We start from the raw sequence: 24,371 nt of genomic DNA, 5'->3' as shown, positions 1-24,371 counted from the left end.
AATGAGCAGACTCTGGAATCTTCACATCTTTATTCAAACTGAGAAACAATAAAACCAAAAACGAAAGTAAAATCCAGGACGAAGCACAACAGCGACCTGAAAACACTCTGCTCAGTGTCCGTGTGTGTGTGACAGTGTGTTCACATCTTAGCTTCCTTCTTGACTTTCAGGAACTCGGCCATGTTGGAGAAATACTTCTGGTTGGCTTCAGCCACCTTCTTCTCTGCAGCCTGAGGATTGACGATCTCCAGACCCTGCAGAACAACACAACGTCAAACATCAGGAGATGAATGGACCGGGGAGCTGCTCACACAGATACTACGGTAACCAGCAGAATGTGGGCTGGATCCTTGATGTCCTCACAAACCGATTACAACAGGTCAGGGTTAACGGAACACTGTCCAGCCTACTGACCTCAGGGCTGCGTTTTATATATTTTATACACAAACGACTGTCAGCCAACATGAGGACAGATCCATCATCAAGTACGCTGATGACTCGGTCATCGTCAGCCTGCTTGGTGGTGATGAAGTCGGACATGGGCAGCTTCTTCATGATTTTATGTTATGCTGCAAAGGAGTTTCCTTCAGATCAACATTTCAAAAACAAAGATCTGCATCGATGTAGACGGTCTCCCCCAGCTCCTCAGTGTCGTGGTGCCTCATAAGTCCCTGGGTACTGTAACTGACAGCAACTTAAACTGAAATGCTGGTTCACAAAGGTCAGCAACAACTGTTTAGTCTGGCAAAGCTTGCTAAGTTTCAAGCTCTTCTCCTGTTCCTTCATCCAGTCCATCATCTCATCTTCCATCTCATGCTGGTATTGTAACCTTGGTAACAAGGACAAGAACTCCCTCAGGAGGACAGTAAAAGTAGCCTCTAAAATAGCTGGGGTGTGTTTTAACAGTCTGGATTACATTTTCTACACAAACAAAAAGCAGAGTCTGTTCTTCTGGATGCTAATCATCCTCTTAACCTGAAGTCGTTCCTCTCTGGCAGAACCCCTGGCCACAAAACAGGTCCAAGTTCTCCTTTGTGCTTACCTCTATCCGAGGTATAAACGCTGAGAAGAGGAGGTAATAAACTGTTTTTTTCTCCTGCTGCTGCACTTCATTCTGTCGGCCCTGAACTCTGCATGATAACATGAATGACCAACATCTGGTGTTCATGTCAACCAGATGTTTAGTGGGACATTTATGGCCTTCATTTATTTATTATTATGGTTTTTATTGAGTTTTTACTTCATTTTTACTGTTTTATGTGGTGTTTACTCTTGTTTTTTATTGTTTGCTACTGGATGCTTGAGTAAACTGCTGCAAAACAAACGGAGCTTCAAGGAACAAATGATAGAGTTTAGTGGTCGAATAAAAACGCTACATGTCAAATAACATCACAGTATCAGAAAATAGTCCCTCCTTCCTCCCTCCCTCCTTCCCTCCCTTCCTTCCTCCCTCCCCTTCCCTCCCTCCCCTCCCCTTCCCTCCCATCCTTCCTCCCCTCCCTCCCTTCCTTCCTTCCTCCTCCCTCCCCCCCCTCCCATCCTTCCCCCCCTCCCTCCCTCCCTCCCTTCCCTCCCTCCCTCCCTCCCTTCCTTCCTCCCCTTCCTTCCTTCCCTTCCTCCCCTTCCTTCCTTCCCTTCCTCCCTCCCTCCCTCCCCTTCCTCCCTCCTTCCCTCCCTCCCTCCCTCCCCTTCCTCCCTCCTTCCCTCCTCCCTCCCCTCCCTCCCTCCCTCCCTCCCTCCCTTCCTTCCCTCCCTCCCTCCCTCCCTTCCTTCCTTCCTTCCCTTCCTCCCCTTCCTTCCTCCCTCCCTCCCCTTCCTCCCTCCCCTTCCTCCCTCCCTCCCTCCCCTTCCTCCCTCCCCTTCCTCCCTCCCTCCCTCCCTCCCTCCCTTCCCTCCCTCCCTTCCTTCCTTCCTTCCTTCCCTTCCTCCCCTTCCTTCCCTCCCTCCCTCCCCTTCCTCCCCTTCCTCCCTCCTTCCCTCCCTCCCTCCCCTTCCTCCCCTTCCTCCCTCCCTCCCTCCCTCCCCTTCCCTTCCTTCCTTCCCTTCCTCCCCTTCCTTCCTCCCCCCCTCCCATCCTTCCCCCCCTCCCTCCCTCCCTCCCCTTCCTCCCTCCCTCCCCTTCCCTTCCTTCCTTCCCTTCCTCCCCTTCCTTCCTCCCCCCCTCCCATCCTTCCCCCCCTCCCCCCCCTCCCATCCTCCCCCCCTCCCTCCCTCCCCTTCCTCCCTCCCTCCCCTTCCTCCCTCCCTCCCTCCCTTCCTTCCTTCCCTTCCTCCCCTTCCTTCCTCCCTCCCCTCCCCTTCCTTCCTCCCTCCCCTCCCTTCCTTCCTTCCTTCCTTCCTCCCCCCCCCCCCCCCCCCCCCCACCTGTAGAGGTGTGAAGGCCACACTGGAGCTGGTTCCTGAGGATCGATCTCGGACCGTGGACTTCCCTCCGTACGTCATGCTCTGCTTCTGCAGCGTCCTCTGTGGGGAGAAGAAACCATCTGACATGAAGAAGAAGTCCTCTGACAGCAGCTTTTGGAGTGGAGAGGATGCGTGGAGGCTCACCTGGAGGGATTTGGAGATGCGGGCCTTGGTGGCCTCGTTGACCTGAGCCTGCCGGACTCTGCCGCTGCCGCTCTTCCCCAGCTGACCCAGACTGAAGCCCAGATCCTCCTGGTAGGCGTCGTCCTCGATCTGAAATACCAACGGAGGGGTTAACTCACAATCACTGCTGCTGTGCCAGAAGTCCAGCTAAAACCACTCAGGAAACACTCCATTCTGTCGCTTTGTGTCTCGTTTCTGTCGCTTTGTGTCTCGTTTCTGTCGCTTTGTGTCTCGTTTCTGTCGCTTTGTGTCTCGTTTCTGTCGCTTTGTGTCTCGTTTCTGTCGCTTTGTGTCGCTTTGTGTCTCGTTTCTGTCGCTTTGTGTCGCTTTGTGTCTCGTTTCTGTCGCTTTGTGTCTCGTTTCTGTCGCTTTGTGTCGCTTTGTGTCTCGTTTCTGTCGCTTTGTGTCTCGTTTCTGTCGCTTTGTGTCTCGTTTCTGTCGCTTTCTGTCGCTTTGTGTCTCGTTTCTGTCGCTTTGTGTCTCGTTTCTGTCGCTTTGTGTCTCGTTTCTGTCGCTTTGTGTCTCGTTTCTGTCGCTTTCTGTCGCTTTGTGTCTCGTTTCTGTCGCTTTGTGTCTCGTTTCTGTCGCTTTGTGTCTCGTTTCTGTCGCTTTGTGTCTCGTTTCTGTCGCTTTCTGTCGCTTTGTGTCTCGTTTCTGTCGCTTTCTGTCGCTTTGTGTCTCGTTTCTGTCGCGTTTTTTTTCTTTTTTATCTTTGTTCGAAACACAGTCAAAGGCTCAGAATCAGACAAAAATGAGAACATTTAAGCGTTCTGTTGCTTTAACATCAAACAGAAACGGAGCAGAGAAGATGCTCAGACCTCAGCGAAGGTCATCCTGTTGGCGTGTTTCCTGATCTCCGTGAGGCCGAGTCGCTCCTTCATCTTCCTGTACCTGCAGAAACACAGAAAACAGAGTTCAGTGCTGCTGGACGTATATTTAGCTTTCTAAACTGGACTCTGCGGGTTACATAAGCTTCTCGTTGATGCATCTTTATTCTCTGCTGCAGGTTTTACTTTTTCCTCTGCAGATGAATGTCGACCAGTTTCTCTGGATTCACGGGGAATAAAATCCTGATTCTTCCTTTTCTTTTAATCTGCACTACAAAAACTGAAAACCCTACCAAGTCTGTTTGTCTAAACGTCTCCTCCCACTTGATTTAAGATAAATTCACTTAACCAGAGACATTTCAGCAGATGGAGGGACTTGTTTTAGGACAATGCATCTTAAATATCCTGTTAAGTCAAACAATCTGGAAATTATCTTGTTTTGAGTTGAATTTTACAAGAAAACTCAAAACAAGTTTAACCCTGGCGTCGTCCTGCAGGTCAAAATGATCCATTTAAAGTTTGGAAATGTGGAGAATAATATATTTTCACAGTGAAACTTCTGATGTACACATTTTCTACATTTTTGGGAACTTTATGAACATTTTTTGGTGGAAAAAAGAAATTCTAAAGGTGTTTAAGAACATTCAGATAAAAATCAACCAAAATCCAGTGAATTTCTCTGGATTTTGGTTGATTTTTATGTGAAGGTTTTTAAAGAAAATATTAGAAGTTTTACTGATAAATATGGAATGACTTTAGATATTTTTAGGATTTTTTGGAAGATTTTTATTAATTTTTTTGAAAATATTTACAAGAATTTTATTGCCAAATTTGGGGGATTTTAAAAATAATAAATTTTCAGGAAATATTGAAATTTTCTTCCTGAAGGTTTTGCAAATTTTAAGAAATTTGGGCATTTTTTTGCTGATTTTTTGGATTTTTTTCAGAAAAGGAAACAATATTTTTTGGTGCCTGAAATGAGAACAACAGGAGGGTTAAAACATCTCAATTAGGAGGCTACATGAAAGCAAAACCCTATTTTTGAGTATAAAACTACTATTGTTTTTAGCATGTCTGGCTTTTTTTAAGACACCTAAGCTTGACAATCCTGGTAAAATAGAGCTTAAAATAAGTTTTCCAGCTAATTTTAAGATCTCGTTATTCTAAATATCACATCTTATTTCCAGATTTATTCACTTATTTCAAAGTAGAAGTTCCTTGAAATCAGTTTTTTTTCCTGTTTTGAGAGGGGCATGTTTCCAGTGTGTCTTGCTGACTTTACCTTCGTCCTCCCCTCTTCTTCCTCTGTCCGTCCAGAGGAGCTGGCAGCGGTTTGACCTGCTTCACCGGTGGAGGTTCCTGCCATTTGTCGAACTTCCTCTCGATCTCCTCCTTCAGATCATAGCCGACCTGCACAGTGCGACAGAAATTAGCTCCTTTTCCTCCAGTTCTCCTGCATGCAAACGTTCTTAAAAGGGAGACCAAACGGATGTTAGCAGACCACAAACAAAATAAAATCTGGATGTTTCCATGCATTCGGAAAACTTCATTTTTACACTAACAGAACCACAGAGGTGGTTGTAATGATTTTGGATGTGTAGGTGAAACCATGAGGCCTCTTTCACTACTTTTAGGTTCTGATCTCGGTATTACAAAACTAGCCACACATGCTATCCATTTCCTCCACATGTTGTTCTTGTTCTTCTTCTACTAGTTCGTCTCTTAGTTCTATTCCTACTCGTTAATGTTGTTTCTACTCCTATTCCTACTTGTTCTTCTTCTCGTTAATGTTTCCACTCCTACTTGTTATTGTTCTACTTTTTCTTCTACTCGTTGTTCGTCTCCTTGTTCTATTCCCACTCGTTATTGTTGTTTCTACTCATTCTTCTTCTACTCGTTAATGTTTCCACTCCTACTTGTTATTGTTCTACTTTTTCTTCTACTCGTTGTTCGTCTCCTTGTTCTATTCCCACTCGTTATTGTTGTTTCTACTCATTCTTCTTCTACTCGTTAATGTTTCCACTCCTTGTTGTTGTTCTACTTCTTGTTCTTCCTCACGTTCTTTTTCCTACTCGTTGTTCCACTCCTACTCGTACTGTTTTACTCGTCATTCGTCTACTCATCGTTGTTCTTCCTCTACTTGTTGTTACTGTTTTCTACTCCTTCTACTCATTCTTCTTCTTCTACTCCTTCTTCTTGGTAGATTGGTGAATTTTCCTGCATCAGTTTGTTCTTTCTCTGCAGTAATTTATGGCAGAAACTTCTTTATTCCTCCTTATTCTTTTAGTCCTGATATAAACTAGATTAGAAGCTCCTACAGAGTTTGGGGAAAACATCTGCTAAACTTGTCTCTCTTTCTTTAGGTCACGGTCTTTACAGGTGGATGGACGCTCTCGCTCGGCTAAGGAGGGAGGTGAATCTGGAGGCGTCCTCAGAGGTTTACGGTGTTGATGTGAGAACTCGCCTTTCCGTCTGAACTCTCGTGGAAACTGTCCACTCGAGCTGCCAGAGTGCATTTAGCCGCCACCAGACGAGCCGCCTTCCTCCTGAGGTCCTGAGGGGTGAAAACAGAGCAGAGAGCTGTGAGCTAACGAGCCTCAGCGCCGAGTCAAACGCATGTGAAGGTGTTTACTGACCGGCGGCAGAGACTGGACGACGTCACAGTGGTAGATGAAGCCGGTGTGGGGCAGCAGGGAGGTGCTGCTGAAGCCCGACAGCGTTCTCCTCTGAGCTCCCAGCAGCATCAGGTTACAGGCCGGCATCTTGGACAGGTTGGTGAGGCCTCCGGCGATTCCTGCAGCCACATCAGATCAGTTTTATTACTCTGTCAAGGAGCGCAGCGGAGTTATGGGACGATGGTCGTACGTTTGTTTGCCCGTCTGACAGCAGCATCAGTCCAAAGCAGACTTGGGTGTAGGGCTGGGTGATATGGCCAAAAAAATAAAATCTAGATTTGTTTTAGTCATCTTGGACGATTTTAATTGATTTTTGTTGTTTCTTTGCGGTCTGTTTGCTATGGCTAGTGCTAGCCATGCCGCACTCCCGTAGCTGCAGCACTCTTCCCATTCTTTAGGATGCCTCTGTCCGAGGTGCTGAAAGAGGTTAGCTGTGCTGCTACTCTTCGTTTTCACAGTACTTTTGCAAACCTTGCACATGACTGTAGTTTGCTCTGTGTCAGTCTGGTCAAAGCCGAACCACTTCCATAGAATCGATGTAACATGAGGCCCTTTTCTGGCCACCAACTCTTCGTCTGCTGTTCTGTCGGCCATGACGGGGGTGTGAGTGTTTTGGTGGAAGGAGATGAGAGGCGGAAGCAAACGCCAGTGCAGAAGAAGAATCTGTATTGTTATATATTCAAGCTCGCCTCGATTTTACGATTTGGCAAATTTTCAAATTGTCAGGTTTTATAAAGGCGAATTAATCAAATTAATTCGATTTATCACCCAGGCCTACTTGGATGGATGGAACAGATTTGGATGAAGTTTTCAGGGAAGGTCAGAAATGACACAAGGACCACAAGAACATTTTCAAGAACCTCTGGACGTCTCTTCTAGGTTCTTGAAGACATTCCACCTCTCATGATAGTTGGAACGTCTTCAAAAACCAACAAGAGAAGTCAAAAGATGACCAATAGACTTCTCCAGTGGACTTCTCTTGTAAGATGTTCCACCGCTCATCTTGGATCAAAGGTGGAACGTCTTCAAGAAAACTCCAGTGAACAACTGTTATTTCTCGACACAACCTCCAGTTTTCTTTCCTCTAAAATGATAAAATATCTAAAATATTTTTACTAAGCCAAGGAAGGCGGTGCAGTTCTGCGTCAATCGGCGCTGGTTTGTCTGTCTGTCCGTCTGTTTGCAACATTACTCAGAAACAAACGGATTTGGATGAAATTTTCAGGGAAGGTCAGAAATGACCAGAAAGGACCACAAGAATGTCTTCAAGAACCTTGAAGATTCTAGAAGACATTCCACCTCTCGTGATCGTTGGAACGTCTTCAAAAACCTCCAAGAGAAGTCGATGACCAATGGACTTCTCTTGTAGGTTCTTGAAAACGTTCCACCTCTCATCTTATCCGTCCGTTAGCAACATTACTCAAAAACAGACTAAAGGAATTGAATGAAATTTCTACAATAAAGCTTTTTTTTAATGATCTTTGACATTTTGATCTTTGAATCAAAAAGTCGAGACGAAATGATAAAATTAAACATTTCAAGCTTCCAGATTCTCTGCTTTTCTTAACTGAATATTTTCTGGTGTCTTTCCTCTGTGACAGTAAACTGAACATCTTTGGACTAAACCAGACATTTGATGAAACTCTGATCCACATTTTCACCGTTAAAAGACATTTTAGAACCAAACATTCGATCACAGAGATCAGAAACACAACCTGGAACCTTCTCCTCACCCATGATCTTCGCCGCCGTTGACGCTCCGACGATGATGGACAGATTGGGGGCGATGAAGGACATCCTGGACTCCACGTATTCATAAATCCTGTGTTTGGATTGGTTCAGCTCCAGCGCCATGTCGCAGGCCTCCTCCAGCTGCTTCAGCTCGTCCTCGGTCAGCATCGACCTGAAAGATTGCCGATCAGCGATAGGAAGTATTGATCCGCTACCAGCCAGGAGGAACCTGGACGGGGGGACTCACCCCTGAGTGGTGGACGCCGTGACGCTGACCACCATGATGGTGGCGTTGGTGAGGATCTGCTGCAGAGTTTCATTGTTTTTGCATTTCTCCAGATTGTTCCCGAGTTCCTGAGCAGGAACGACAAAAACAGAAACGCACAACGGTTTAATGTGATGCCAGGAAATATCAGAGACGAGAGTTTTAACCTGGATCTCTTTGAGCGAATAAAACTGAAGACTGCAAAACCACTAAACCCTACCAAGTCTGTTTGTCTTATTTTCATTCAAAATGTCTCATTCCACTTGATTTAAGATAAATTCACTTAACCAGAGACATTTCAGCAGATGGAGGGACTTGTTTTAAGACAACACATCTTAAATACCCTGTTAAGTCAAACAATCTGGAAATCATCTTGTTTTGAGTTGAATTTTACAAGAAAACTGAAAATAAGTTTAACCTTGGTGTCGTCCTGCAGGTCAAAATGACCCGTTTTAAAGTTTGAAAATGTGGGAAAAAATAGATTCTCACAGTGAAACTTCTGATGTCCACATTTTCAACATTTCTGGAAAATTTTAGATTTTTTTGGTAGAAAAAAAAAACTAATGCTAAAAATGTTTCTTAACAACATTCACATAAAAATCCCAAAATGCAGCTAATTTTACTGGATTTTGGTCGATTTTTATGTGAATGTTTTAAAAGAAAATATTAGAAGTTTTATTGATACATATGGAATCACTTTAGATATTTTTAGGATTTTTTGAAAGATTTGTATTAATTTTTTGAAAATATTTACGAGAATTTTCTTGCTAAATTTGGGGGATTTTTTTAAAACAAATTTTCAGAAATTTTGGGAATTTTTTGGTGAATTTTTGTATTTTTTTTTAAACGAGGAAACAATATTTTTTGGTGTCCGTAAATGAGGACAACAGGAGGGTTAAATCACAGCTCAAGACTTTTCTGTTTGCCGCTGCTTTCCTATTAAAGCTTTTTTTTTAAAACTTGTTTTAAATGCAAACTGTAATTTTAATTTTTTTTAAATATTTCTAATTTTCCTTTTCTTGTTCTCGGTTTTATTATATTTGCCATTTTAATTGTACTTTTTAAGCTTGTTTGAATGGTTTTAATGTAAAGCACACAGAGCTGCTTTTGTGTACGAAATGTTCCACACAAACAAACCGCCTTGCTCTGCTCTCCAACTTCACACTTTTTACAAAACAAAATGTCCATAAAATCTAACGTAACTGCAGCGAGAACGGCTCAGACTAATAAGAGAGAAAAACCTTGTGGACAACAGCAGAAAGTCACTTTATTGGGTCTTTATTGTCATTCTGGAGTGCATTTTTGGTTTCAAAGTAAATCTTTAGCCTCACCTTGACCGTACGGATGTAGTCTAAAGAATCTGGAACCAGAGACTCGAGCTCCGGAAACCTCTTGGAGTATTTGTCTCTGGTGAACTTGTGGATGATGTCTGAGAGGAAACACAGAAGACGAGTCAGGTTGTAGCAGGACTGCAGCTGTCCACTATTTAGCAGTCCAGTATTCTATCCATTATTATGGATTTTACTGGTGTATAAATAGTTATAAAGGAGAAACCACAACAGGATTCATCAGCACTCTGAAGAACTAATGACATGTTTAGATGCATATGTTGTATAAAAAATGACCTTATTGGAGTTACTTTTGGCCATCTGAACTTGTCAAAGTGGCAGAAAGCTTCACGACTCTGAACTAATGGATGAAGCAGCAAAGGCTCCACATGCTGCCATCACTCATACAAACACTCCAGGTTACACAGACCCAGTAATGACTGAAGTTTTAGCTTTTATTCCTGTTTCTCACATTCCTTATTGTTTTGTTGATGTTTCAGCTCAGTCCAAGTATGATGATGATGATGTAAGAGCGTTTTAGTTTCAGTCAACGGCCCAGACCCAACATCTGCAGCACCGGTACCGCTCAAGGTGACACGGTCTTTTTAACTTCTTATGTGTCTCCAGTTTGCATTTTGATATGACAGCCGTTGCAAACTCACAGCTTCATAAATGTTATCACTGGTCTGATGGACAAAATGAAAGGGCCTGAGACAAAGTGGAATTCGATCGGATTATTCAAAGCAAGAAACAAAATGACAAAAAAGACAAAATAAAGAAACAAAATGACAAAAAAGACAAAATAAAGAAACAAAATGACAAAAAAAGGACAAAATAAAGAAACAAAATGACAAAAAAGACAAAATAAAACAAGAAACAAAAACACAAAAAGACAAGACAAAATAAAACAAGATACAAAATGACAAAAAAAGACAAAATAAAACAAGAAACGAAATGATAAAAAAGACAAAATAAAACAAGATACAAAATGACAAAAAAAGACAAAATAAAACAAGAAACTAAACGACAAAAAAGACAAAATAAAACAAGAAACAAAAACACAAAAAAGACAAAATAAAACAAGAAACAAAATGACAAAAAAGGCAAAATAAAACAAGATACAAAATGACAAAAAAAGACAAAATAAAACAAGAAACGAAATGATAAAAAAGACAAAATAAACAAGATACAAAATGACAAAAAAAGACAAAATAAAACAAGAAACTAAACGACAAAAAAGACAAAATAAAACAAGATACAAAATGACAAAAAAAGACAAAATAAAACAAGAAACGAAATGATAAAAAGATAAAATAAAACAAGAAACAAAAACACAAAAAGACAAAATAAAACAAGAAACAAAATGACAAAAAAAGACAAAATAAAACAAGAAACTAAATGACAAAAAAGACAAAATAAAACAAGAAACAAAAACACAAAAAAGACTAAATAAAACAAGATACAAAATGATAAAAAAGACAAAATAAAACAAGATACAAAATGACAAAAACAAATCAGCATGAAAAGAAAGTACAGACAAACAAGAACTGCATTCATCTGGGTCTGAGTTTAATTATTAAAATAAACTACCCTTCCACAAACGGTTTTATTTGATTATTGACTCATATTACATGTGATCTCTGTACACAGTGAGATTTAAATTGTGGTGAATGTGACTAATAAGTGATAAAGCTGCCAGTGTAGGAAGGCTATCACATCCTAACGTACCTACTTTAACCCAACGTACATTTTAGCACCACTTAAGTTTGGTCACCTGAGATGGAAGCGATATCTGGTCTGTTCATGGACTAACTGGTTTAGTTTGTAGCTTTGTCTGGTTCATTCTAGTTTGATTTTGTGTTTAGTCAGAGCAGAGAGGACTCACTGAGCTCGTTGTCGATCTCCACTGTGAGGTTATTTGCTGCTACGATCAGCCGGTATTCTGGGTCGGCCTCCACTGGACCCGAGACTGGAAGGAAACTCAACATTAAACTCCTAAAACGGGAACAGAAGAGCCACGTTTACGATGAAAAACAAGTTAAACTGCACTCACCCTCCGAGTTCTTGCGCTGTTTTCCGATGTATCCTGAAATTTTGTCCATGATCTCCGAGAACTGGAATCACAGCAGAGCGACACTGATTATCTGACCGTAAAAACCAGCGGGAGTGAAGCCACCGGGTGACATTTACCCACCTGTTTGCTGTTGCGGAGCTTGGCGATGGACGCGACGCTCTCTGCTTTACTGTAGTCCACCTCCATCTCCTCTGGGATGTCCTCCAGCCCTCCGTCCGTCCTTCCCTGAATCGCATCGCCATCAATCTCCCCCTCGTCTCCCTCGGCGTACAGTCCGTCCTCCCCCTCGTCTCCGGCCTCCTCCAGGTCGGCCAGGAGCTCGTCTGCCAGAGACATCTGCAGGGAAAACAACGATTAATGAGCCGAAGCTACTCAGACCAGCCTCCGACATAAACCTAAAGGGCCACCAGGAGTCCTGAGGGTTAAACAGTGATAAGAACCAACTGTTGTCTTTATGGTCAAGCAATCTGTCGGTTATTTTCTGGAATAATAGATCAGATGTTTGGGTCTAAAAGGTCTTTAAATGGTGAAAAATGTTGATCAGAGTCGCCTCAAATGTCTGGTTTAGTCCTAAGATCTTCAGTTTACTGTCACAGAGGAAAGAAACCAGAAAATATTCACATTTAAGGAGCTGGAATCACTGAATTTAGACTGTTTGTCCTTTCAGAACTGAGCTCTAGATGGTTAACTGAGTTTCTGACTCATGGTTGAGCTAAAAGATTCACCTTTAAGGAGCTGAAATCACGGAATTCAGATCTTTTCTTTCTTTAAAAATGACCTGTAAGCGGTTCACATCTTTAAGTTCTCACCTTTGAATTAGATTATGGAAAAAATATATTTTGATGTTATTTCTTCTGGTAAATCTCCATCGTGTTTAAAAACGGTTACACTATGAGTATTAATCTGAAGCTTTACTTCGAAATAAATATCACAAATCACAATATCGGTCACAAAAAATCCCAATTTATCCCCTAATAAATCTGAATTGATCTCCTGTATCAGCAGCAACCACATTAAAAGTAACGCTACTAGCTCGCTAGCAAACGCTGGTTGTACGTTTCTTGAAAGCTGTTTAAATGACAATAACTCACCTCGGAAGCTCAGATTCACTAAAAATAGAAAACAAAAGGGTCTCCTGGAGACTTCGGGTCGTTTGTGTTGCGGTGAATCCGCTTCTATTGCGCTATTTCCTTCTGTTTGTGCTTTGAGATTGTGCGCCACTGTTTGTAGCGTCGCTTGTCGCAGATTAAATACGTCAGAGGAAGGCGAAGCTTTCTGGGAAACGGAGGCAAAAGAGAAAACACACATATGAACAAGGCAGTTGCCAGTACGGACCCGTACCCGTAACCTGTGTACCTATGAAGAAGTCTTTCACACATTAAATTATACTTTATTACTCACAACTGTGTGTTGCTGGAAACGGAATTTGCACAGCTTATTTTGGATTCTGTACTATTTAAAAAATTACACAATAAATAATCTTATCTGCAATGTTTAAGGGTCATACCAGAACTGGAGGACATTTGGGCTTCGAAATTTTTGAAAAATAAACCTTCTCTTTGAGTTTTCTGCTCCACATTGATCAATAGTAGATATTGATTGGTTCAGCTCACACATCAATGGTACCATTTTTATTCAATATTATATTTTTTATTTGCTAACCGTACTCTAATCACAGTAACAGAATCGCTAATCCATGCTAATGTTAGCTTTAAAAAATTCCCACAATTACAAGAGACATCAATGGAAAAAATATAAAACCAAAAAAGGAGATTTAAATTTCATTTTAACTGTTTTATTTGAGTCATTTGCTCTGCATCTGTTATCGAGGACCGTTAGCTTGGTCTGATAGCAGGGTCCGTTAGCTAGGTCCGTTAGCTACATCTGTTAGCGAGGACCGTTAGCTTGGTCTAATAGTAGGGTCCGTTAGCTAGGTCCATTAGCTACGTCTGTTAGCGAGCTCTGCTAGCTAATCACGAAGCTTTTGCCATTGTCCGTGTAAATCCGTGTTTTCATGTCTGTTACGGCTTTAACGCAGTCGCAGTTTAGGTTTTATGAGTTCTTCCAAAGTTTGAAAATTTTCTCCATCTGGAGTCTAGATTTGGCGACTGACAGGAATTATTTTGTTGTTATTTTTTAAAAAGTACAATTAACCTTTTCTGGCAAGTTTTAAGTGATTGTGGACCATTTTGAAATTCATTTTGGACAAATTTTGCCACTTCAGACAAGTTGTAAGTGATTTTGGACCATTTTTAAAACCATTTTGGACAAATTTCATAATTTCTGGCAGATTTCAAGTGATTTTAGGCAATTTTTTAAATTCATTTTGCACAGGCTCAGGGGGCTGCTATGCTCTCCTCCATCTCCCTACATTCTAAAAAGAGTGCTAAACATCAGGGCCAGAGGCACATCATGTGGAAAAAGAGGAAAGTTAAAATGTTTTCTTATTAAGGGATGCCCCCTCCACAGCGAAGATCCACCCCCGGAGCCAATCTAAAATAAAATTCTAAAAGAAAGAGGGGAAGAAAAAGGAAAGGGAGGGGATAGAGGTCATTGGCTGAGGAAAGTCAGGAAAGAAGACATAAGGGACAGGACTATAGGGTAGGGGGCAAATGGTTTGGGTTAAAGAATAGGAAAAGGGTTAGGGGTCCACAAATTAGGGTGAAAGGTCAGACAGACAGGTAGGGGAACTTAAGGTTAGGGTAAGAAATCAAAAGTAGGGGTCATAAACTAACTTAGGGGTGAAAAGGTTAAGGTTAGGAAAAAGTGAACCGGGATCGGGATAAAGAGAAAAAAAGGAACAAAAACAAGCTTATAATAAGTGGACTGGACAACACTGGATGTCAGCAGCAGTAAACAGGTGACATCAGAGTGGTACTAAGACCTTTTTTTTTTACTGATAAAAGGCAAATATTTGCTGTGAAAAACACCTTTGACTGTTATAAATGCTGCTTTTATGAGTGATTTAACTGCAGTTTGTGCTGTTGTCTTGTTATTGAGCTAAAAATGTTCAGTTTATTTTACAAATATTTGAAGTAAAAATGCAGCAAACTGTAATTTATGCTGTTTTATTGTTAATTACCAACACTTTTCCAAAACATCTCCACCATAAACTGAAGCATTTCTAACGTTTTTCTTCATCTTCTAATAATGAAGTGGACTCTGTGCAGGTTGGTTCTGTGCTTATCAGATCTCAGCCTGATAACTCTGCTCTTCTTCCTGCTCCCAAACAGCAGCTCCACTCTGTCCACACGTTTCCTGGTTCCTCCCCTTCAGATCTGCACTCTGAAGATGGGTGGAACCAACATGTGGTGACGTGGAAGAGCTGCAGGAACACGTGATTTGTAGATCACAGCTCAGACTAGTTTCAGGAAGGAGGAAGTGAAAGTCACACAGTCGCTGGTAGTGAGAGGAGGAATGGCTCAGAAAGGAGTTCAGCTGGACCGAGAAACCTTCTCTTGTTGCATCTGTCTGGATCTCCTGAAGGATCCGGTCACTACTTCCTGTGGACACAGCTACTGTATGAAGTGTATTAAAGCCCACTGGGATGGAGAGGACCAGAAGAGAATCTACAGCTGCCCTCAGTGCAGGAAGACTTTCACAGCGAGGCCTGACCTGGAGAAAAACACCATGTTAGCAGCTTTAGTGGAGCAGCTGAAGAAGACTGGACTCCAAGCTGCTGCTGCTGATCACTGCTATGCTGGACCTGAAGATGTGGCCTGTGATTCCTGTTCTGGTAGAAAACTGAAAGCCTTCAAGTCCTGTTTGTTCTGTTTGGCTTCTTTCTGTGAGAAACACCTTCAGCCTCACTATGAGTCTCCAACTTTTAAGAAACACCAGCTGGTGGAGCCCTCCAAGAACCTCCAGGAGAACATCTGCTCTCGTCACGATGAGGTGAAGAAGATGTTCTGTCGTACTGATCAGCAGTCTATCTGTTATCTCTGCTCTGTGGACCAACATAAAGGCCACGACACGGTCTCAGCTGCAGCAGAAAGGACTGAGAGGCAGAAGAAGCTGGAGGTGAGTCGACTGAACATCCAGCAGAGAATCCAGGACAGACGGAAAGATGTGAAGCTGCTTCAACAGGAGCTGAAGGACATCAAGGTCTCTGCTGATAAAACAGTGGAGGACAGTGAGGAGATGTTCACCCAGATGATCCATCTGATCCAGAAGAGAAGCTCTGAGGTGGAGCAGCAGATCAGATCCCAGCAGAAGACCCAAGAGAGTCGAGTCAAAGAGCTGGAGGAGAAGCTGCAGCAGGAGATCAGGGATCTGGAGAGGAAAGAGGCTGAGCTGAAGCAGCTCTCAGATACACCAGATCACAGCCAGTTTCTCCACAACTACCCCTCAGTGTCAGCACTCAGTGAGTCCACACACTCATCCAGCATCAGCATCCGTCCTCTGAGACACTTTGAGGACGTGACAGCAGCTGTGAAAGAGCTCAGAGGTAAAGTAGAGGACGTTCTGAAGGACACCTGGACAGACATCTCACTGACACTCACTCAGCCAGACGTTTTACTGTCAGAACCAGAACCAGAACCAAAGACCAGAGCTGGATTCATGAGATATTCACGTCAAATCACTCTGGATCCAAACACAGCAAACAGAAAACTGTTATTATCTGAAGGGAACAGAAAAGTAACATTTATGGATCAACAACAGTCTTATCCTGATCATCCAGACAGATTCACTGATTATCAGGTTCTGAGTAGAGAGAGTCTGACTGGACGTTGTTACTGGGAGGTGGAGTGGAGAGAAGGAGGAGTTTTTGTATCAGTTTCATACAAGAACATCAGCAGAGCAGGAAGTGGGGATGAATGTGGATTTGGATTTAATGACAAATCTTGGGCATTATATTGTTCCCAAAACAGTTATGAATTTTGTTACAACAAAACTAGAACTCCCGTCTCAGGTCCTCGGTCCTCCAGAGTAGGAGTTTATCTGGATCACAGAGCAGGTATTCTGTCTTTCTACAGCGTCTCTGAAACCATGACTCTCCTCCACAGAGTCCAGACCACATTCACTGAGCCGCTACATGCTGGACTTTACATTGGTTTTTGTTCAAGTGCTGAGTTGTGTGAAGTGAAGTAGAGGGAGGTAACTGAAGGTGCAGTGAGTCTGATTGTGTCTTTGCTTCTTGGACTCATTTAGTCTCCATCATTGCTGCTCACAGCTCGTTGTTGTTTGGTTTCTACAGAGATCAGCTGTGGATCAAACAGTGAGCGTCAGCACTCCTTGGTCTTCTCCTTTCTTCTTCTGCTCCTCTCTGACTTTCTTCCAACTTTCTCCACTAAAATGTGACTGTGATTTGTGTGGATGTTTCCAGCCCAGATGTAGTTTGTGCTCTCAGTCGGTAGAGAGGATTTCTTCCACAGGACCGACAAGTGGAAAGTGTGATTTGATCCAGTTTGGGTGTGCAGACGTTTGGTTGAGTCCCGACACTCATCGGACAGCAGATGTTGTGTGGTTGTGGACTTGATGTTGATTTTCCTGAAGGTGAAACTTCCCCATGAGGCTGTGCTGTTGGTTGAGTGTGGAAGCAGCCACACGTTGAGTCTGCTTTGAAAGCATCACCACACAACAAGTCATGTTTGATGGAGCTTTCTGTTGTTCCTGACAACTTTTCTGACTCGTCACTGAACCGCTGACTGATGCAGTTTTTACACCTCAAATATTTAAACATCAACAACAAACAGAAAATGTGCATCTGTGTCAGCTTCACACAGAAATCACTCAATTCTTGGTTTATTTCCAACGTTTTATTGTAAATATTTCCATGTTTTCACATTTCAGCTTCTCAGAAACTATTTTTCAATTTAAAATCTGCGTGGAAATGTAACAGGAAGTGACTTTTATTGTTTTCCTCTCATTTGAATTCATGTTTCTTCCATCCTGTGTCAGTGATGCGTTTAAGGAACAGCTGAGGTGATGGAAAACTCAGCTTTCTATTCCAATGTGCTTCATGTTTCTTTGACAGAGATCTATGTACAGACTATGTTGTATTTGTGTTTTCTGGGGAAATCTGATCATTTTATTCATCTCACATGGTGATGTGTCATTTTGTTGCTTTGTTTTTGTCGTATCTGATCTGAGATGTATGTTGGGATGTTTGTTGCTTCTTAGAATAGATGTAGTTTTTTGCTGAAGGAAGTCATTTGTGGGATTAGATTGGGGATCATTATGTCCAGGAAATGATAATTGTTCTTTGGGGCTTGAATGACTCTTTGGGTGTCTTAATGATGGGGGTTGTTCTGTAGATGTCTTTTAATTAAGAAACATATGTTGTGACCTCATACTTGTCTAAAACATTTAAATATGATCTCAGATTTTTGTTCAGGGAGATTCATTTGACCGGATCCTCCCAGACAGTCTCTCTGTCTGATCGATGCTGTTCTTACTTATAATAAACTTATTATTAAGCAAGTCAGTGTCAACGGACGTTTCTTCTCCGCCTGCACATCACGGACATCAGAGAAACGACGACAATTTGTTTCCAGACTGTCCACAAACTTGTGACTGGGCTTCATGTTAATCTGCTAATAAACACAATAAATGAGCAGAAGCTGGATTCTACCGTTGCTGCTGATGTCATCCATTGAAATAAATATTCTCTCCCTAAGCTGCTGGTTTGTTTGCAGTCTGACAGTTGATCTCCTCAGAAAAGGTCCAGACATGAAGAATCCAACGTTAGCATGGTTGAAGTGCAGATTTCCACCTGAACTTTTACCACAATTTACCACAATGTTTCTGTGCTCAATAGTTTGCTCACATTTTTTCCTTTCAGTGACTTCCCAGTTATTCATTTAAATGTTGGTGATGTAAAAAATACAGATTGTGTCCAAATGTGGACTTTTTAAAGGTAAATCTATGAGCAGCATTTGTTAGATGTGATATTTATCATGTTGGAATTTCTGTTGAAATCCAACTTTATTAGAATTCAGTCAGCAGTTATTATTAAATGTTTGTTTAATCGTAAAAAAATAATTTGAATCATAACTTAAATCTGCAGTTTAACTTAAATAACTGCAACAGAAACAGGATTTGAATCATAATTTAATCCTGTATGGTTGAATTTTGATAAATATATTTTTAAAATAGAATTTAATCATAAATTCATTTTTGCTGCCCTTAACTTGAATAATATATTTTTTTAAAAATTAAATCATAAAGTTGCATTGCTTAACTTAAAGAATTATATTTTAAAGATTAATGTTAATTAAATAATTTAATTCTTAAACTTGAATGATTGCAGTTTTAAAAAATGAAATCAAATTCCTAGCGGCACATTTTTCTGCACTTTCAGATTCCAAACAGAGAAATAAAGAGGATTTCCAGTAAGTGGGTTGACATTTTGTAGTTTTTATTCCCCTTGTTCATACATCACCCCCTGAAAAGCATCTTTAAACAATACGAGTTAAACCAACACTTAAACAGACGGAACAGATGGACTGCAGGACGGACCGTTATTAGTAGAAAATGGAGCAAATTAACGGAGACACAAACTGATGGAGTTTATTTACCGATGGAGGTTTCATGCTAAGCTACGCTAACCGTCATCAAACGAGAGGAAAGAATGACGAGACTCTAGAGGAAAAGAAGGAAACGTTACGGCCGATATTAACAAGGAAAATTATACAAAATACTTTTTTTCACTTTTTTTTTTAGTAATTTAAGACGTTTGGGAAAAATATTCTTGATTTATTTGTTATGAAGATCTTAGAGGAGGTTGTAGAAGCGTTCTGCCCCAAACAAATTATAGCGATATATGCTCACAGTCGCACCGAAGCAAAGAAATCAGCAAATAAATGGATAAATTAATAAATTTAATGCTGTGTGAGAACATTATTAAATAAATAAATAAATAGAAAAATTAATAAATACTGCATGGATTAAGTACATGAATAAACAGATAAAAATATCTGCATGGGAACTGCCTTTAATAAATGAATAAATAGATAAATAAATGAATTAATTATATGCTGCTATTTATATATTTAATAAATAAATAAATATATAAATTAATAAATTAAATGTTGCTATTATTTATTAAATAAATAAATAATTAGAGAAATTAATAAATAAAATACTGCATGGAAACTGGCTTTAATAAATAGATGAATGAATGAATGAATAAATAAATAGAAAAACTAATAAATAAATAAAATAAAAAATAAAATAAATAAATACATAAATAGAGAAATTAATAAATTAAATACTGCATGGGAACTGGCTTCAATAAATAAATAAACAATAATAAATTAAATGCTGCTATTTATTTATTTAATAAATAAATAAATAAATGCATAGATAAATTAATAAATTAAATGTTGCTATTTACTTATTTAATAAATAAATAATTAGACAAATTAATAAATAAATAACTGCATGGGAACTGGCTTTAACAAATGAATTAACAGATAAATAGATGAATCAATGACTGAACGGGGTAAATAAATAAAGGACCAGAGCTGGTTGGTTTTTCGTGCAGTCTAAGAATAACATCTAAAAGTAAACGGCTCTAAAACGCTTTTGTTTACACGCGTGTGATGATCTTTGTACAAATGCCGTCAGTCAGGTTTCTGCTGAGGAGGACGATGATGAAGCAGGAGGAGGACGGAGGTCCAGATCCCGCTGCATAGCTGTCTGCTGCCTTCAGGCGCTGCGCTGCCTTCAGGCGCCTCCGTAAACTCTGGAAACGGCAGCTCTGTCTGGAGTCACTCTCAATAAAAAAATATCCTCTGGGCGAGCGGCTGGTCGGGTCGAGGGGCTCCGAGGGTTGCCGTGGCGACGTGGCGGCGGTGTCACACCAGGTGGGGGTCGTTGGCGGGGCTCACCGTGAAGCGCGATGACGTCACCGGGCTGGCTCCGCCCACGGGCGACCTCGGCTTGATTGACAGGTCGTCTTTCCTCTTCGACTCTTTGCTCCTGGTGTTCGGCCCTGAAGGACAAAAAACATCCAGAGTCACCGGATTCTGGACGCTTTATGAGAAACTTTCATCAAGTTTCAAATGATTTTAGATCATTTTAAAATTTATTTTGGACAAATTTACTAATTCATGACAAGTTTGAAGTGATTTTAGACCATTTTCTCACTGTGATTGGACAGATCCTGAGTAATTTTGGACGTCTTCTTAGTCATTCTGTTCAGATTTCAGGTCATTTTTGAAAATTTAAAAAATCTTGGATCACTCCTGATACATTTTGGACAATTTCAGTGATTTAGAACAAGTTTCAAATTATTGTGGATATTTTTTTAAATTTATTTTTGGATTAACTGAGACATCTGACACAAGTTTTAATTTAGAACCATTTCATTTCCAGTTATTTCGGACAGTTTAGGGAGCTGCAGACAAATTTTAAATCGTACTGATTTATTTTCTGTCTCATTTCAGACAAGCTGAGTCATTCTGGGCACATTTCAAGACATTTTTGATGGTTTTTAACTCCTTTTTCATTGACTTACAGTGTAAATGCAATACTTTAACGATAATCAGAGTATTTCTATCAGACAGTACTCTGTAGCTTCATTCCTACAGGAAAACATTGGAGAGCAGAAATAAACTAATAATCACCGTCTATTAATACGAGCAGACTGAAGGCAGTTAAAAATAACTCAAAGGGAACTCAGCGTCTTCTCACAGCTTTGAAATTCAGCTGAAAAGGCGACGAATGCTCGTGAAAGCTTCTAATTTTGGTGTTTTAGATTCTGAACCTTCATGAGAGTAAAAGTCCAGACGATGAGTTCAGAAAGTCTCGTTAAACGGAGGATTAACGTCAGCGAGTCGACGGATAATTACAGCAGATTAACTCGACCCGACCGGAGGTTTTTATTTCGGTTTGGTGACATTTCATGACGTCATCTTTGAGGTGACTGAAACCACACAGAGAAAACCAGAACAAACTGGAGAACATCAACGAGACGTGTTGGTAGCTCTGCAGCGTTCTGAGCTGAAGGAGTTCAAATGGCAGCAGGAGAAACACTCAAACCGCTTTAAAACTGATCTTGAGTCACATTGAACACATTTCACAACATTCTGGGACATTTTTCAGTCTGTCCATCATCTATAGAACAAACCTTAATACTGTCTGTGCAGGTTCTCATTCATCCAGGTCATGGTTATCCAAAGTAGTTTAAATCAATCCACTGGACTTCAAGAAAGTTTGTGGTTGGTGTTGCCTCAGCTTTTAAACCTCTGTGAGGTGTGTCCAGGACTATTATACACCAGAACTCATCTGGATGAGTCTTGGTATCGGTCGTTGGAATAATAGCCCTGGACACACCTCACAGAGGTGTAAAAGCTGAGGCAACACCAACCACCACCAGAACTGAAGAAGCCTCTTGGATGAGAGGTGAAACGTCTTCAAGGACCTTTCTAAAGTCCAGTGGATTGATTTAAACTACTTTGGAAAACCTTAATCCTCATCAGGGTCACGGTTGGCTGGAGTCTGTCCCAGCTGACTGAGGGTGGAGGTTCACCTGGACAGCTAACAGTCTATCACACCTGGAACCGACCAGGAACCAGTGGCGGTTTTTCACGGAGGCCAAGTTAAGCCTGGCTTCCCCAAAAAATATGCAAGAAAGAAAAAATATAAATAATCTTCACCACTATGTATTTAATGTTTTATATTTTTGTCATTCCTTGTTGTCAAAACACTACATCAGGCATTTCTGCTTTGTGAGGAGCAAAACAGCGCCCCTCTTGTGGAGCTCTTTTCTGCATTACACTACGTCTCTCATGCCCTCTGCGCTGTCTGTCTGTTCAGAGGCCAGCTTCGCCTTGCCTCCCTGAGAGAAAAAAACAGCCCGTATTAGCCAATCAGATTGAAGCAAGGCTCATCGCTTAATGGTCGATGCATCATTAAAAAAAACATAAGGGAGGCCAGATCAAATCTGGCTTCCAACCAATCACAAGCTGTGATGAACAATACCCACACTAATGCAGCTGTCCCACCAGGTGCCAGCAAGCCCACACAGCAAGTATAGCCATCAAGCTAGCCAGAGAATGGATGGTGACAGGGACCTTGAGTTTCTTGTAAAAAATGACTTCACAAAACTTCCTTTTGAAGTTCAACTACAAGTCAAAAGGGACGGTAGGCCAACTCCAAAGCTCAATCTAACTATCGCCATTATGTGTTTAACGTTCGACTGTAATAAAGCTACGAGACGTTCACAAGCTTTGCATGGGCTTTAACTTATCACATCATACTGTGTGCCAGAGCCGTAAGCAGGCGCACAGCCCGAAGCACGCATCCACAGCCTTCCCTCACTTTGACTGAATCACAGGCACAGCACCGCGGCGCGTCATATTGACACCTGATGTGACACTCGCTGACTGTCTCTCACACAAGCTGTCCTCTCGTTAACCTCTTTTTTTTTCACTGAAATGAATGAGAAGTCGGTAGAATAAAGGTACTGTAACAGTAGGCTGATTTGTTTACATGAAAATAACAGTTAAAACACCGAATCTAATTTGTTGTTCACACTGGCTTCCTCAGTAATTTTGGTCACGGGCCGCCACTGCCGGGAACCATCTACCCAGGAACCTCTGAGGAACCATCGAGGAACTACCCAGGAACCTACAAGGTCTTTGAATGTATCCTCAAGTGCAGTCACAAAAACTATCAAGCGCTATGACCAAACTGGCTCACATGAGCTTTGAGTCATTTTAGATCATTTTCTGGTAATTATGAACAATCTGAGTCATTTTAATCACATTTCCACACATTCTATACACATATATACTAATTTTAGACAAACTGTGTTGCTTAGGACAAGTTTCAAGTGAGTTTGGACTATTTTTTAACTGAGTATAGACAATTCATGGTTATTTTTGGAAACTGTGAGTAATTTCGGACAAGGTTTTGTGTAATGTTGGTAAAGTTTCAAGTAAGTTTGAACTAGTTAAACTAATAAGTGGGGATTAGTTGGTTGTCAGATTTCATGATGTCATTCTCCAGTTTAAAGTAGACTGAATCTCTGAAAACTGTTTTGGTCGTTGTTGATCCTCGTTTCTTGTTTCCGTCTCGTGTTGATGACCTCACCGTGTAATTCCAGCTTGGTGCTCTTGACGGACACCGAGGCAGGACTGGTGGGCGTCGAGGAGCTCAACTCATTGGTCGGAGTTTCCTAAAGTCAACAAACAGAGAATGAGACTTTCATCTTGTTCCGGCTGTTAGCGAATCAGTGACGGAGCGAACAGGAAGTACCTGATCGAAAAGGTAGATTGTGACATCATCAAAGAAGGACACGTTCCGGCCCCGGTCCCTCTCCCGGTCCGTCGTCTCCTTCGGGGACTTCAGCAGACTCCTCAGCCCGACTCGTTTGTCCACGTCCGTCTCCGTGACGACGATGACCCGGCGGGAGCTCTCGTCCTCCGGCTCGTCCTCGTCCTCGTCGTCGGGGTCGCTGCTCGACGACAGGCCCCTCCGCCGGCCGATCCGGTTCCCGATCGGACCGTCGCCGAATCCTCCTTTCCCGGTCGGAGTGAGAGGAAGAGCGAGAGCCAGAGGAGGCAGAGCGAGAGAGAGACGAGCCAGCTTCGCTATGGGACGGAGGGAGGAAACAGAAAAGTTAGACATGAAGAATACAGGTTGTGTTCCAGATGTGTGGAAGAACATCTGAAGGTACCTTTCATGGCCTGGTTGGCGGCAGGTTGAGGCGTCGTCACCTCCGGTTGTTCGATCACAGTGAGCGGCTCAGATTTAGCCTCTTCAGACTCTGCTAGCGGCTGATCGCTGACGGTTTCGTCCTCCTCCACCTCCTCACTGAAAAACCAGAAAGAAACAAACATTAAAAACTGTTCACCAGAATTACAGAACAACACATTTTATCACCCGTTCCTAACAGGCTGAGTCATTTTAAAGAATTTATACATCATTTCAGAT

The 24,371-nt window shown here is 41.6% G+C and overlaps 3 protein-coding genes across 4 annotated transcripts in view; 1 reads left to right on the top strand and 2 right to left on the bottom strand.

The window, feature by feature from the left end:
* Positions 1–13: 13 nt before the first annotated feature.
* prpf31 (PRP31 pre-mRNA processing factor 31 homolog (yeast)) lies at positions 14–12,736 on the bottom strand. Its single transcript, XM_022219154.2, has 14 exons — positions 12,578–12,736; positions 11,607–11,822; positions 11,466–11,526; positions 11,298–11,381; positions 9,416–9,513; positions 8,067–8,173; positions 7,822–7,991; positions 6,050–6,207; positions 5,878–5,967; positions 4,696–4,823; positions 3,405–3,477; positions 2,548–2,676; positions 2,365–2,463; positions 14–254 (listed from the first exon to the last, which is right to left on the bottom strand). The coding sequence occupies exons 2-14, from the start codon at positions 11,820–11,822 to the stop codon at positions 141–143; spliced, it is 1,527 nt and encodes a 508-aa protein (XP_022074846.2). The 5' UTR covers positions 12,578–12,736; the 3' UTR covers positions 14–140.
* Positions 12,737–12,900: 164 nt separating this feature from the next.
* On the top strand, positions 12,901–17,909 carry LOC127536504 (tripartite motif-containing protein 16-like). The gene has a single exon (XM_051957093.1). It carries the CDS (start codon positions 14,904–14,906, stop codon positions 16,575–16,577), a length of 1,674 nt encoding a protein of 557 aa, XP_051813053.1. The 5' UTR covers positions 12,901–14,903; the 3' UTR covers positions 16,578–17,909.
* A 916-nt stretch (positions 17,910–18,825) lies between these two features.
* lmtk3 (lemur tyrosine kinase 3) overlaps positions 18,826–24,371 on the bottom strand; it is a 31,231-nt gene continuing 25,685 nt past the window's right edge. For both annotated transcript variants that reach the window (XM_022219152.2, XM_022219151.2), the window contains exons 13-16: positions 24,115–24,251; positions 23,694–24,028; positions 23,529–23,613; positions 18,826–20,424 (exon numbers count right to left, since the gene is read on the bottom strand). In XM_022219152.2, coding sequence (XP_022074844.2) covers positions 20,288–20,424; positions 23,529–23,613; positions 23,694–24,028; positions 24,115–24,251 — 694 coding nt within the window. In that variant the 3' untranslated portion in view covers positions 18,826–20,287. The remainder of the gene's footprint in view (positions 20,425–23,528; positions 23,614–23,693; positions 24,029–24,114; positions 24,252–24,371) is intronic.

This window comes from Acanthochromis polyacanthus, chromosome 12 (genome assembly GCF_021347895.1).
Source record: "Acanthochromis polyacanthus isolate Apoly-LR-REF ecotype Palm Island chromosome 12, KAUST_Apoly_ChrSc, whole genome shotgun sequence".
In the NCBI taxonomy this organism is placed as follows: domain Eukaryota; kingdom Metazoa; phylum Chordata; class Actinopteri; family Pomacentridae; genus Acanthochromis; species Acanthochromis polyacanthus.
The sequence above is the reverse complement of the archived record's forward strand: the minus strand, read 5'-3'. Positions and strand labels throughout refer to the sequence as shown.

Bases quoted from the DNA above. Each gene is read 5' to 3' on its own strand.
- prpf31 (XM_022219154.2), bottom strand. From the start codon at position 11,822: ATGTCTCTGGCAGACGAGCTCCTGGCCGACCTGGAGGAGGCCGGAGAC. The intron at 8,174-9,415 runs GTGAGGCTAAAG...GTTCCTGCTCAG, and splicing joins ACTACATCCGTACGGTCAAG to GAACTCGGGAACAATCTGGA. The intron at 6,208-7,821 runs GTGAGGAGAAGG...ATGTGGCTGCAG, and splicing joins AACGGCGGCGAAGATCATGG to GAATCGCCGGAGGCCTCACC.
- LOC127536504 (XM_051957093.1), top strand. From the start codon at position 14,904: ATGGCTCAGAAAGGAGTTCAGCTGGACCGAGAAACCTTCTCTTGTTGC.